Below are 14,170 nucleotides of genomic sequence, written 5' to 3'. Positions count from 1 at the left end.
ATAATGATTTATTAAAACTACAATAAAGCTTATCAAAACAATAATGTTAATTGTAATGTTAACAACATTCACAAGAAACATAGTGAAAATGAATTGCATATATCACATACGATACTTTTTAGCAACCAATTGATAATTGAACAAAAACAACAAAAAATTTAAATAAAAATAAAATGTAGCAACCAATTGATAATTGAACAAAAACAACAAAAAATTTAAATAAAAATAAAATGCGCATCCGGGGAATCGAACCCCGGTCAGTACCGTGGGAGGGTACTATGATACCACTACACCAGATGCGCTTTGACGTTATTCACACTTGGCATAAATTTTCTCTTACTTAGTTATCAGTTACGATTTACGAATATCTTTTTATGTTTTTATTTCTTTATAAAGCTTGTTGACAGCAGATTTATCCTGAGCAAAACATCTCCTGGCTACCGATTTCTGGTTTGAAGCCCCCTTTCCTGCTTCAACGAGCTGAGTTTTGTTTTTAGGATATCATCTTGCTTTGATTTGCTCGGGTGCCTTTTCATCACTTGTAGTATAGTTGAATTCCATGCTGTTGTTAATTCCCAACCTATCTTGAGTGCACCCCAGGTGTTTGATCAAATGCGCAGCTGATCACCTCAAGAAAATGGCTGCTCTACCATTTGCTCCACCCGTTTCTCCTCTATGGCAGCTCGATACACCTTCTTCTGTTTCCCTTGGATCCCATTTTCTGCCTAAACTTGGACTTAGTGTGAGAAGGAAGAAGAGATGCATCAAAAACCCTGTTGTTGCCACCACATGCTCTGCATCTCCACACAAAATAATCCGTGATCCCAGGTTAGACAAGCATGTGGTGAAGCAGAACAAGCTGCGGTTTGTTCAAAAGCTCAAGACTCTTCTTCTTTCCAAGCCCAAGCACTTCATGCCTATTCAAGTTCTCTACAAATGCCGAGCATACTTGTCTCTACCCACCCCCCGCTCCGTCCTAGCCATGATCGGCCGTTATCCCACTATCTTCGAGCTCTTCTCTATCCCTACTCCTGCTACTCCGTTCCACGCTGCCGGCCCTCTCTCTCAGCTTTGTGTCCGTCTCACCCCGCCTGCTGCAGCTCTTGCCAAAAAGGAGTCTGCTCTTAAGAAATCCATGGCTATTTCTCTGGCAGCTAAACTCCAAAAGCTGTTAATGCTCGCCTCCCCGTATCACAGGCTATTGTTAAAAAAGCTCGTGCATTTAGCTCCCGACTTAGGCCTTCCTGTCAACTTCCGTTCCCGCCTCTGCAATGACTATCCGGAAAAGTTTAAAGTTGTGGAAACTTCTTATGGGCGCGCTCTTGAGCTTGTCTCGTGGGACAACAGTTTGGCCAAGGCTTTGCCATGGCGTGATGTGGACGAGTCTCTGGGGCTGATAGTTGACAGGCCGTTGAAATTCAAACACCTGAGACTACGGAAAGGGCTGAATATTAAGAGGTGGCATCATGAGTATCTGATAAAGTTTAAGGAATTCCCGGATGTGTGCCCCTACACTAGTAATCCGGAAGAGTTGGTGAAAGAGTCGATGAGGGCGGAGAAGAGAGCTTGTGGCGTGGTGAGGGAGGTGTTGGGGATGACTGTGGAGAAGAGGACATTGGTGGACCATTTGACACATTTTAGGAAGGAGTTTGGGTTGTCGAACAAGCTGAGAGGAATGTTGGTGAGGCACCCAGAGTTGTTTTACATAAGCTTGAAGGGGCAGAGAGACTCTGTGTTTTTGGTGGAGGGGTATAGCGATAAGGGGAGACTGCTGGAGAAGGATGACACAATGGTTATAAAGGATGAGATGATGAAACTGGTGTTACAAGGAAAGAGGTTACGGAGGGAGGGGAGGAAGGAGCTCACGAGCAGCAACTTTGACACCCAAACTTTGGATAATCAAGTGTATGATGACGAAGATGATGATGAGTATTATGATGGATTAGATGATCTGTTCCAGGTAGAAGATGATTTTAGTTCTGATGATGATGATGACGATGACGATGAAAGTAAAGGGCATCAAGAGGAAGGGGAGTTTTGGAGGGCTGAGGGAACTCCATTGCTACAAAACCATAATGATTGTGGCTCAGATCCCTGGTAGTGTCAATAAAACTTGTAAGTTTTTCTGGTTATGTGTTGGCTCATTGTGATATTTAAAATACCTTTCTACATTTATATAGAGTAAGTTGAAAAGAAGCTTGTCTCTGTTTGTTTTCCTTTACACATGAATGTTGGAATGTTGATGGATGATGTTGGGATGCAACATACTATACATACTAGTACTAGTGGTGAATTGAAAAGCTACAACAAAACTTCCTCAACAGAGAAACATATTTAACACCTTACAGGAACTGGCTGAATATGTGCTTGAGCTTATAATTGTCTATCTTCCAACATCAATATACTCACAATTCTTTGGCAACCTTTATTGGCCTCACATTCTTAAATACACACACATACATACGCACAAGATTTTTCAGACGTGATTTTATGAGATGATATATATGCCTCAAATTTGGACGATGGGTAACATGCATCAATCACTAAGATGTGTGAGCTTCTCGGCCGCCATCAGCAATGTACGAATTCCAAAATTGCATAGTAACCGGTTAACACCGGTAGAGATACTATCATGCCGAAGATAGCCCTGATATATAGAACCATGCAAAAAATTAAGATAAAATTAGATGTAGATTAATATGCAAATTATATTTCAACTTATGCAGTGCTGAGAACATGTGCATGCTAAAATGCCATCTGCACGTGACATATATATAATTAATTAAACATACATATATAGTAACCATAACATATAGACATTCAATTAATATTGTTGGGTTTTGCACCAAGAAATCGAATCAATTGAACCCAGCAACAAGAAAATCAAATGCAAAACAGAGTAAAGACACTATCAAATACGTGGTTCGATCCAGTTTGGATCTACATCCACGGGCCAAGAGAAGGTGATCTTTATTGAGTATTCAAACTATGATTACAACCGCAAATCGAAGAACTCAAATCAGACTTAGAACTAGAGCTCTCAATTTACAATACACACACAAAGTGTGAATCCTGACTAAGGAAGTAGAAGACTGTAGCTACAGTGCAAGGTTGTTATAACCAACTAAAAGCCAGCTGCAATCTGGGCCGCTTGATGATAATCAACGGCTACGACTTAATCCAGCAACTTAAAATTTAGTTTGCAACTAAAACCCTCCGCATCAATATAATTGCAACAGAAGTCCTTCCTCCTAAAACCGAAATGAGCTGAAATATTTCTAAGGCATTGATCCTCACAAATATATATATATACCTGTTAGATAAAAAGGCCCAAGTAACACCCAGAATCCAAGCATAGAAGTTTGGATTCTTGGCGATTTTGAAGACCTCTTTGATCAACTTCCGCAAATGCTGCACCATGCAACAACTGCTTTTGCCACCACGTCGCGTATGGAAGCAAAGAATAGTGATGACAATGGTCATCACAATTTTGCGTTCCTCGCAATGGGGATCGGATGCTCATGGTGGACACTTACGCGACGTGGTGGCAAAAGCAGTTGCTGCATGGTGCAGCATTTGCGGAAGTTGATCAGAGGAATTCCACCCCTATCCATATATTGCAGCCTCGATGAACACCATGCTTGGGATTTTCTACGGTTTACCTGTCGTTCATCCCCACAACATCATAATTAATTCTTTTAAGTGATTTTAATCAGTGGATTATAATGATGTACCTTCTATGTGAGCTTGTTCTTTTGGGAGTGACCATTGTCATCACTATTCTTTGCTTCCATACACATGAAAAGAGGTCCATGTTCGTCGGCATCCTCTGCGATATTTTTGGGATTATTATGGATGGTTCTCCTCTCTCCATGTCATCACCATTTTCCCATAATAAATTTACAACCATAAGAAGGAGCCCTCTTTATATGGAGAGTGAGAGATGAAGAAGAGGAAGTGTGTTTGAGTGTGTGTGGTGTGCAAATGAGAGGTATTTAAAGGGAATTGTTGTGTGATGAATTTGCTGTATTCGCTTCTATACCTCAGTGGGAGGAGAATTATTGTTACATATTTGGTGAAAATAGAGGCATAACTCTTCATCCTTCCTTTTTTTCTCAAAAAAAAAAAAAAAAAACTCTTCATCCTTTCTGTTCTGTTGTAGTCACCTAACAAAATTTACATTTAGGGAATTCTAATTTTTCTATACTGTATAAATCTGGTGTGTACAATGACATAAGCAAAAAGTAGTGTGAAGAAATGAATTATGTAGTGGTACTACACATTTTTTTTTTAAGTTTGATTTATTCAAGGCACTAAAGCTTTTGCAATTTCAAACTCTTATCGGTAGTTATGATAATTTATATATATGTTGCATGTAATTTATATGATATTGTTGTATTTGAAAGATTTCATTTATTTAATCACATATCTATATATCTATATATAATATAAAAGATCAATATAACGGTAACTTTTTACCGCCAAATTTTCTCTCTCCAATTTTTACTAAATTTAATCAATTTCTCTCACTTCTAACCAACTATCCGGCGCTCACTCTTTCTCTCTCTCTCTCTCTCTCTCTCTCTCTCTATTTTTCCTTTTCTTTTTCTTTGCAAGTTTTCAATTTTTGTTTTCTTTTCTTTAATATTTTTTTTACATTTAGAATTTTTGTTTTTCCTAAAATTTATACATTTAAATTAATTAAAAAATTTAATACGCATATCAAATTAAATATCATGACATGAGCTTTAATTTAATTTATAATAGTATATAAAAAAACTTTAAACTAAAACGAAGATATTCAAATTAATTTTTTTAAAATTAATCTCTTTCTCTCTCTTATTTTATAAATGAAGTTAGTTTTTCATCCTTTTTGTTATTTGCATAAAATATTTTATGAAATCATGAAAATTATGTATATTTTATTATGCAAGACTGCAATTGTTTTTATTACTCTTTTATTTCAAGTTCTTATTTTATTTTTTCACGATATTCATGTTTTAAACTTGCATGAGTTTTTCATAATTTATTTTTGCGTTATACTTATAGGTTTTTTTATTGATATTAGTGTAGAGAGATAAGGACCATAGTGCGTTTAATTATTTTCATATGTTTTGTCGTATGTTTGGATTGCTTCAATAGATTATGTCGTATTGGTTATATATAAAAATATGAAATTTAATGATATACAATTGAGTTTTACATGAGTTTTAATTATAATATTTTTTTTAAAATCCAACTTAGTGTTTTAGAATTCTTTAATCTAATAGGAAAAAAAAGAAGATAAATTCATAGATTTTTAATTTATTTTTCCTGTAAAAAAAAGTAGAATTGAACTTATGATTTATATTTATTTAATTTAACAATAAATTTTTTGGTAATATATATATTTTTTAAAATGCATTAACTTTATAAATTCAATACAGTATTCTCACATTCTTACGAAAAACATAATTTTTACAATAACCAATCCATATATAAACTAGGCATGTGAATAAATTTTCATATAATATTTGAATCCCTTACTTTTATGAAGAATGTGTATTAAAATTGTTTTCATAAAATTTAAGGATATTTTTATTTAAAATTTACCAAGCTCCTTAAATTTTTTAGTCTGAATACCTCTTAATTTCGATGTCCGTCGTGCATCGCACGAATGGGCGTATACTAGTATATGTATATATTCCATTTTTTAAGAAGAAAATTGTGATGAAAGGGTTGTTACATGTCCTACTCACTACTAAAAAAAATAGTAACTAGTTATGAATACTTTTGTGATGAAAAATAATTTCCAACAAGAGAGGTTCTAAATGAATTTATTCCATAATAAATAAAAAAATGATGAGTGTTAAAATATCCTACTCACTACTACAAAAATGGCCACACATATTTTTTTCTCTTACTACCAAAAGTTATTAACTTTTCAGATTTTTGTTACAAATTAATGTAAACCTATTTCGCAAACCAAGAAAATTGCGACGGAAGGGTTGTTATATGTCCTACTCACTACTTAAAAAATCGCTAGTTATATTTTAAGAATGATGGCTTTTTGTCACGCATAGGTGTTGTTGGTATTCTTAAAGAATGATTCGCACCTTATCCATACTGCAAAAATTTGGTGTTAAAAAGTTTAAAAAAACTCCATTCATTTCTTCTTTCTTGCTTAAAAACAAGCCAGCAAATTAAACAAATTTTATTTACCTTGAAGCACATATAATAACATTTTTATGATTCAGTTACGCGTCGTGGCAATCTCTTCTCATTTCGATATGATCTTCCATAACACTTTTCTTTATTGCATCATGGTTTTCCCTCATCTTCTACTACCTTTATTTCCTCTCAACAAACCCATTTATTTTCTCAAAGCAAATAAAGAGTTGTTATATATTTGGCAAATATTGCTAGCTACGTCCTTTTTGCCTTTTTTTTTATGGTGCGTTCTCTTTGGTTGTAAAATTTTATCATAGAAAAACGAAGGATAAACAAAATTTTACCCTTTAAATTCTTCCTTTTTTTCCCCTTATTTCCTATTTGACCTTTATTCAATCCTCTTTTTCAGTACAAATGAGGGATAATATTATCACACCATTTTTGGAGGGATAATAGTATCCCTCCTTTATAGTGAAAATGAGGAATGAATATGGGTCAAGTAGGAAATGAGGAAAAAGAAAAGAATGATTTAAAGGGTAAAATTTTAGTTATCCTTCATTTTCCCATAATAAATTTACAACCAAAGAGAACGCACCTTTAAAACTTCCCACATGTGGGAAATTGAATTAGTAATTACTAGTATTTAAGGGCAAGTAGGAGTTTATTTCATGGACGGGCGGAGTATATTTTAAAATTAGCGTGCATATTGAAAATAAAAGGCATGCACGTAGTGCATGTGTGAGTGGCGTATGCATGAGTGCGTTTTCTGTTATTTTAGCCTCGCTGGCATCATGCGTCTTGTGAGTGTGTTAGCAGCACCTTTTGTGTGCACAACAATTAAGTTAGCTCTAGATCTATAAATAGATCTGCTTTGTAATTCCTTTCGACTTAATGAAATTACGTCTCCTTCTTAGTCATTCTGTTTCATCTTCATCGCTTCTCGGATCCATTTCTATTAGTGCAAAATCAAAATTTGTTATTATCTCTATATATATAACATGCTAGTTAACCAACACCCTCAAATCCTTATCTCACACACTAATTAAAACACAAAACTTCATTCCTAGCACTGGATATATAAGAGCTCCTCCTCCTTCGGTCCCCGCGGCCTCAAACTCACCAAAAAACTCTTCACCCACATCGCTAGCCTACCAAACGCAACACCAATATATACCGTCATGGGCGTAGGCAATATCGGCATGGCCATTGCCCAGACCATCCTCACCCAAGACCTCTTCAACACCAGCAAAGAGAAGCTCTGTGGTGAGATGCTCGACCTCCACCACGCTGCTGCCTTCCTCCCCCAGACCAAGATCATCGCTTGGCAGAACCCCGGTGAGAGCAGGCTCAATCTGCTACAGAGAAATGCGGCGAGAGGTTGTGCCGCCCGATTACATAATCTTGGTGGTTTAGAATCCGGTCGATGTGCTGACCTACACGGCGTGGAGGCTGTCCGGGTTCTTGCACATCGACCGAATTTTCCGTGGACTCAAAGGGACAACGTGAACTTCCCTTCCTACTAAGAAATCTTGGATTACTTGTACTCATATGTCACCCACTTCGACGTCCTCAAATTCATCAAGTTCAACTCCAAGGTGGTCGAGCTCCGCTTCTGTCAGCGGCGACCGGGAGAAATCCGGCAACTACAGTGACCTCCTCCCCGGGTTCTGCCGCGCACGTCCTAGCAGTGATCTTGGTCCGAAGGAGGAAGGCGGCAGCATGCTGGAGGTCGAGCATCTCGCCACATAGCTTCTCTTCATTGTTGTTGATGAGGTCTTGGTGAGGATGGTCTAGGCGATGGCCATGCCGACGTTGCCTACGCCCACGACGGTTATCTTGGTGCTGCGCGCGTTTGGTAGACCAGCGTGTGGATGAAGAACTTTGTGGTGAGATCGAGGCCGCCGGGACCAAAGGAGGAGGTGCTCTTATATATGCATTGCATGCGATGAATGAAGATCTTCATTCCTAGCAATGGATATATAAGAGCACATTCTCCTTCGGTCCCAGCGGCCTCGACCTCACCAAAAAACTCTTCACGTACCCACATTGCTGGCCTACCAAATGCAGAACCAAGAGATATACCGTCGTGGGCGTAGGCAACGTCGGCATGGCCATCGCCTAGACCATCCTCACCCAAGACCTCATCAACAACAATGAAGAGAAGCTATGTGGCGAGATGCTCGACCTCCAGCATGATGCCGCCTTCCTCCTTCGGACCAAGATCACTGCTAGGACGTGCGCGGCAGAACCCGGGGAGGAGGTCACTGTAGTTGCCGGATTTCTCCCGGTCGCCGCTGACAGAAGCGGAGCTCGACCACCTTGGAGTTGAACTTGATGAATTTGAGGACGTCGAAGTGGGTGACATATGAGTACAACTAATCCAAGATTTCTTAGTAGGAAGGGAAGTTCTTGTTGTCCCTTCGAGTCCACGGAAAATCCGATCGATGTGCGAGAACCCGAACCGCCTCCACTGCTTAGGTCAGCACATCGACCGGATTCTAAACCACCAAGATTATGCAATCGGGCGGCACAACCTCTCGCCGCGTTTCTCTGCAGCAAATTGAGCTTGCTCTTGCCGGGGTTCTGTCTAGTGGTGATCTTGGTCAAATAACTAAGCTAAACATTCACAGTAAAATAGAACGTAATAACTTGGAAGGTGTTTTGCTGTAAATGGCATGTATGGGCAATAAATAAAGCGAGAATAGGATTATTATTCGTTCCATTATATTTTGCTACAATAAATAAATAAAAAGCTCGAGATAGTACCTGCCGGAGAGGGGCGGAAAAGGGCTTCGGCGACCGGAGTTAGTACGACGGGCGGTGGCAGACGGAGGCGAGAGGGCGAGTGCGGGGGTCAGTTCAGAGGGCAATCGAATGCCACCGGTTTCAAGCTGCCGGCGAACCGTGGGCTTTCTTCCTAAAGGCGACGACGACCGGGGGCGGCAGACGGAGGCGATAGGGAATCGGGCGGCGGCAGGTGATTCTTCAGACGAGAGGGGGGGAGTCTAGCGGCCAATCGACCGCTGCCTAGATCCAAACCAGACGGCGAAGGGCTGGGTTACGACTGGCGACGTCGTGGGGCGGCAAATAGCGGCGAACAACGACCAGACGTGAGAGAGGGTTGGAGGGTTGCGACCGGCGCGTCGGACGGCGGCGAACGGAAGCGAAAGGCGGCAGGCGTGAGAGAGGGTTGGACATGAAGGATATGGCGTGAGTTTAACTGCCAATCGAGCACTGCCTCGATCCAAAGCAGACGGGGAAGTGCATAGCTGCGACCGGCGCGTCGGGTGTGAGAGAGGGCTGGGCCGTTGGAGGAGGCGCTGAACAGTAGACTAGGGTTTGAATTGATTTTGCCTTTCTCTCTCTTTTTTTTTTTTTTTTTTAACTAGCAGAAAGAATGGTGTGACGTTTAACAAAATGTTATTTTATGTGAGAAGTTAAATATATAAATATTATTATACTTTTTTTATGTGTAACTAAGATAATTTTAAATGATGAAAATGAAATATATAGATAATATTATATAGTTTGAAATAATTTTCTTAATTAATTGTATTTATAAGATTGACTTACTCATTTGTCTATTACTAAAATTTAAAATAGGGACCAATAAACTATTAATGAAAATATAAGAAACTAATATTCATAATATATGTCTAAATAAAATGCAACAAGAATATATATTCCATAAACATAACTTGTAAATGAAATAGGAGTATTATTTTTGTCGAATATTGAACAACGAATCAACAATCATATCTGCAAGCTTATAATATCTATATACATTGAAGTTCCTTGTGATAGAGCAACATAATTGTCCACGAGAAAATACTGAAAATGGTAAATATACACCGAAATTTGGTGTAGTTTGTCCATGAGTGTTTATTGTCATTGCAAAACAAAGTCTGATAGAAAATTGCTTTTGTCTAAATTGAAAAGGATATGCTTCATTTTTAGCTTGTGAAAGAGAAATTCTTGGAATGAAGACATGTTTTCCATATGTTGTCCAGCCATCATCTAAGGGTTAATGACATTGCCCATGAAATCTCTTCATACCATTCTTAATTTTATGGATCTAAATTCCTTAAAATAATTATTGGACAAATTTTCTTTAATATTACTCGATTTGTCATGTACTCTACCGAATATGCTTTTCGTTGGTCATCATTCAACTTTAACTCTGCATCTTAATCTTCCTTAGGAATTTCTATCAACATTTCATCTTGTATATCTATCTCAAACAATTATTTTCTATATTACCGCCAGGAGAAAGAATTGTTGGAATATCATATGAATTTATATCTTTTCTCATGCTCTCTAACAAAACTCTTAAGCTCAATACTGGCTTAGACACACGTTGTCCAATTGATGTATTTGCATCCCTTTTAAAAACTTCTGACATTAGATCAAAGTAAGTAAATCTCATAGATAATTATTGGAAACAACCTTTGTAATTTATTTGGCATTTGAAATGTTACGCTCCTTGTATTTCTTTCCACTTTGGACTGCAAGTCATTGTAATAAATAGATTCGGTTTCCCAAATTTTTGTACTAATGCCAATGCATGAAGATATCTACGACGCATATCTATTGGTCCTCCTATAAATGTTACTTCTAGAACAGTTCTTTTGTCAACCTCATTCCCTCTTAATTCTCCATCAAAGGCACTACCGACAATTCCTTGATACAATATGATGCTCGTATACTTGATTTCTCTCATACATTCAAGTGTCGTACACCTGAAGGGGCAGAGAGGGTTTGTGTTTTTGGTGGAGAATGATGACACGATGGTGATAAAGGATGAGATGATGAAACTTTGATACCCAAACTTTGGATATTATGATGATGATGAGTATTATGATGGGTTAATTAGATGATCTGTTCCAGGTAGTTCTGGTGATGATCAAGAGGAAGGGGCGTTTTGGAGGGCTGAGGGAACTCCATTGCTACAAAACCATAATGATTGTGGCTCAGATCCCATGCAATAAAACTTGTAAGTTCTTCTAGTTTTGTGCTAGCTCATTGTGATTAATTTAAAATTCCTTTCTACATTTATCTAGAGTAAGTTGAAAAGAAGCTTGTATCTCTTTGTTTTCCTTTACACATGAATGTTGGAATGTTGATGGATGATGTTGTTGTCAAGTTTCCCATGGTTTTAGCCATAGAATTATGCAGGTTTGCTCCTGCTGTTGATTTCAAAGCTAATCATATGACATGTAAGAACTACAATACAATACAATTAATAGACATTATAGAGAGAGAGAGAGATGCATATTTATTTAGAAATAGGCAGTGATGTTGTGTTGTCATTGCTCTCTACTCCCACAAGATATATAGTTAATGGACAACAATTTCTAGAATGATGTAGTAAGCAATCAAGAGAGGAAGAGATGCGATTGTGCCAAAAATGACCCTACACACAACAAATAATACATTCATTAGTCTTTCTCTTTCACACATGCATATATATATATATATATAATGCAAAATAGAAATGAATTACTGACGCGGTGCTGAGCACGTTAGCGTGCAGGCTATACTCCTGAGCAAACACGAAGGAGGTTATTGACTGTGGCAGAGCCGCCTGCATATTTCAATCAATAATTAATTAATTCCCAATTAAATCTATAAATAATTAGAATAGATGCAAGTAAATGACCTGGATGATAACAATAGAGAGGATTTTGGAGCGCAGGCCCAGAGCTAGAGCGGCAACAGCCGTAGTAAGAGGTCCGCATACAAATCTCATACCCATACTGTATATGCTTAGCCGTACACCACAAGCTATTATCTTCTCTTGCACCGCCATGAATAGTCCTACACTCATCCATCCACACATTCACTCTCTCTCACACACACACGCACACATTAATACTTGAGCTATTCATATATTCTCTTTCGTCTCATCAAAACATGCATAATTTTTCTTTCTCGTCCGTCCCATAAAAACATGCATAGTCCACTTTTGATTATTTCTATCATTTAAACTAGTTTTGTTTGATTTTTATCCCATAAAAAAATGTGGGATTGAAGATATCCTACTCAAGAGGATAAAAATAATCAATCATGCAAAGTAAATTGAATATTTTTATCCTCAAAAGTAGGATAACTTCAATTCCACTCTTTCTATTGAATATAGAATCAAGCAAAATTAGTTTGAAGGATAAAAATAATCAAGAGCCTTGAATATCACAAAGTTGCAATCCATTAAAGTAAACAATGAATTAGCCTTACCATTTTTATCTATCAAAACTAATAATCAAAAGTAAACAATATCAAAACTAATAATCAAAAGTAAACAACCTCTTATAGTAATAATTCTCTCACTAAACATCACAATCAATGTGGACCCTTTCTCCACTCACCCTACACTTCACATGATTTATTAAAATCTGTATTGTTTCATACGATGCATGTTAATTTTTAGGGGACGGAGAGAGTATATAATTACGTACGTACCCATGGTGAACATGGCTACCCCACTTCCTGCCTTGGCCATTATCAGAATCGATCCTTCCACTATGCTCGGCATTTCGAGATCCCACCTACACACACACATAGATATATATTCTCATGGTTGAGTTCCAGTACAAATTTATTTAACGTAAAAACTAAGAACCACGTATAAAGTAACTATATTTTCATGATAATAAATTGTCCTATAATTGTGCGCTCTATTTGGGATTTTTGAACCTAAGACCACTAAAGTGCAGATATTTTATAAGCAAGTACAGTTATTTTATAAGTCAAGTGTAGCAGGTTTATAGTTTATACATTAAGAGAGGTTTTTATTTATAAAGAGAGAAGGGGTCGTCACCTGTTTGCTAAGAGAGCCCAAACGAGCCCAAGCACACAAGCATAGCAATTTGGATTCTTTCCGAGCTTCATTCCGACTATCTTGATGGTTGAACAATAATTAGACGAGGGTGATGACACAGGCATAGACATATGAATATGCTCATCTCCATTAGCAGCAGTAGCAGAGGTATGCTGATGCTTGTGATGATGAATATTATTATCAGAAGAAAGTAGTTGGGAACTACGGCGGAATTCGAGCAAGGATAAGAGAATGGGGAACCAGAGGAGAGACTGCATGACGGAGGACTGCACGACGAGATGCTCTCCAACGTCGCCGTACATGGCCTTCAACAAGGGCACCCCAACCACCAAGGTGTTGTTGAAGCTGGAGAGGGAGAAAGAGGTGATCGCCCATGAAAAGCTCCCATGCAGATAGTTAGCCCACACAGCTAATGCTGCAGCAGCAACTGCTTTTGCCACCACGTCCGCTGCCAGGAAACGTAAGTTGAAGCTGTAGGGATTCACGCTGGCCGTGAAGTGGAAGGTGAAGAAAGGGATGATGAAGTAGCAGTTGAAACGGTTTATGGTGTCGCATTCTTCGGCCTTGAACATCCGCCCCCATCTCACGGAGCCGTAACCCAGTAACAGCGCCGCGTACAGCGGCGCCATCGCCTCCACTACTTTGTATACATCTCCCCAACCTATCACCTGCATCCTCTCCCTCTCCCTCTCTCTCTCTTGTTTGCGGCAAATTAAACTACACATGCATTATTCCTTACGCTAGCATGCAGCAGGATTTATACTAGCTGGCGGAATCCTAATCCACCTTAATATTTCTTTCATGTTAATTCATCTTTTTGTTATTTGTTTTCCTTAATTACCTAGCTGGGAAGAGTTCTGTGTGTAAAAGATGTTAAAGCAAATATTCAAATTAATATACACTAAATCTTGCTGCTAGGCCATGACTTTTATTTCCACTATCACATACTTGAGTCTTTCTCTACCACTCAAATCTCTGGATTCAAAAAAAAAAAAGAAAAAAAAAAGAGAGAAATATTTAGTAATATCAAATAGCTTTAATTTATATTATAAAGTATACATACTAGTGGTGACTTGAAAAACTAAAACAAAACTTCCTCAAGACAGAAAAGGAACATGATCTTAAAGGAAGTGGCTGAATATGTACGCTTGAGGGTATAATTCTATCTTCCGACATCAATAT

At 38.1% G+C, this 14,170-nt stretch overlaps 3 protein-coding genes and 1 non-coding gene across 4 annotated transcripts in view; 1 reads left to right on the top strand and 3 right to left on the bottom strand.

Annotated features, from left to right (window-relative positions):
• The window catches only part of LOC131016908 (uncharacterized), a 1,184,262-nt gene that overhangs the window by 1,112,915 nt on the left and 57,177 nt on the right, over positions 1 to 14,170 (bottom strand). The window lies entirely within an intron of this gene.
• On the bottom strand, positions 232 to 302 carry TRNAG-CCC (transfer RNA glycine (anticodon CCC)). Its single transcript has one exon. It is a non-coding gene; the product is annotated as a tRNA-Gly (tRNA).
• Positions 322 to 2,196, top strand: LOC131016870 (protein WHAT'S THIS FACTOR 1, chloroplastic-like). The gene has a single exon (XM_057945648.1). The coding sequence runs from the start codon at positions 638 to 640 to the stop codon at positions 2,099 to 2,101; it is 1,464 nt and encodes a 487-aa protein (XP_057801631.1). The 5' UTR covers positions 322 to 637; the 3' UTR covers positions 2,102 to 2,196.
• Positions 11,304 to 14,071, bottom strand: LOC131016916 (auxin efflux carrier component 5-like). The gene is made up of 5 exons (XM_057945719.1): positions 12,968 to 14,071; positions 12,610 to 12,695; positions 11,810 to 11,967; positions 11,658 to 11,734; positions 11,304 to 11,563 (listed from the first exon to the last, which is right to left on the bottom strand). The coding sequence occupies exons 1-5, from the start codon at positions 13,711 to 13,713 to the stop codon at positions 11,488 to 11,490; spliced, it is 1,143 nt and encodes a 380-aa protein (XP_057801702.1). The 5' UTR covers positions 13,714 to 14,071; the 3' UTR covers positions 11,304 to 11,487.

This window comes from Salvia miltiorrhiza, chromosome 3 (assembly GCF_028751815.1).
Source record: "Salvia miltiorrhiza cultivar Shanhuang (shh) chromosome 3, IMPLAD_Smil_shh, whole genome shotgun sequence".
Taxonomy (NCBI): domain Eukaryota; kingdom Viridiplantae; phylum Streptophyta; class Magnoliopsida; order Lamiales; family Lamiaceae; genus Salvia; species Salvia miltiorrhiza.
This window is presented reverse-complemented; position numbering and strand designations above follow the sequence as displayed.

Excerpts from the sequence above, each read along its gene's own strand:
- LOC131016870 (XM_057945648.1), top strand. The coding sequence starts at position 638 with ATGGCTGCTCTACCATTTGCTCCACCCGTTTCTCCTCTATGGCAGCTC.
- LOC131016916 (XM_057945719.1), bottom strand. The coding sequence starts at position 13,713 with ATGTGTAGTTTAATTTGCCGCAAACAAGAGAGAGAGAGGGAGAGGGAG. Across the intron at positions 11,968-12,609 it reads GGTAGCCATGTTCACCATGG|GACTATTCATGGCGGTGCAA; the intron begins GTACGTACGTAA and ends GGATGAGTGTAG. Across the intron at positions 11,564-11,657 it reads GCTAACGTGCTCAGCACCGC|GGTCATTTTTGGCACAATCG; the intron begins GTCAGTAATTCA and ends TGTTGTGTGTAG.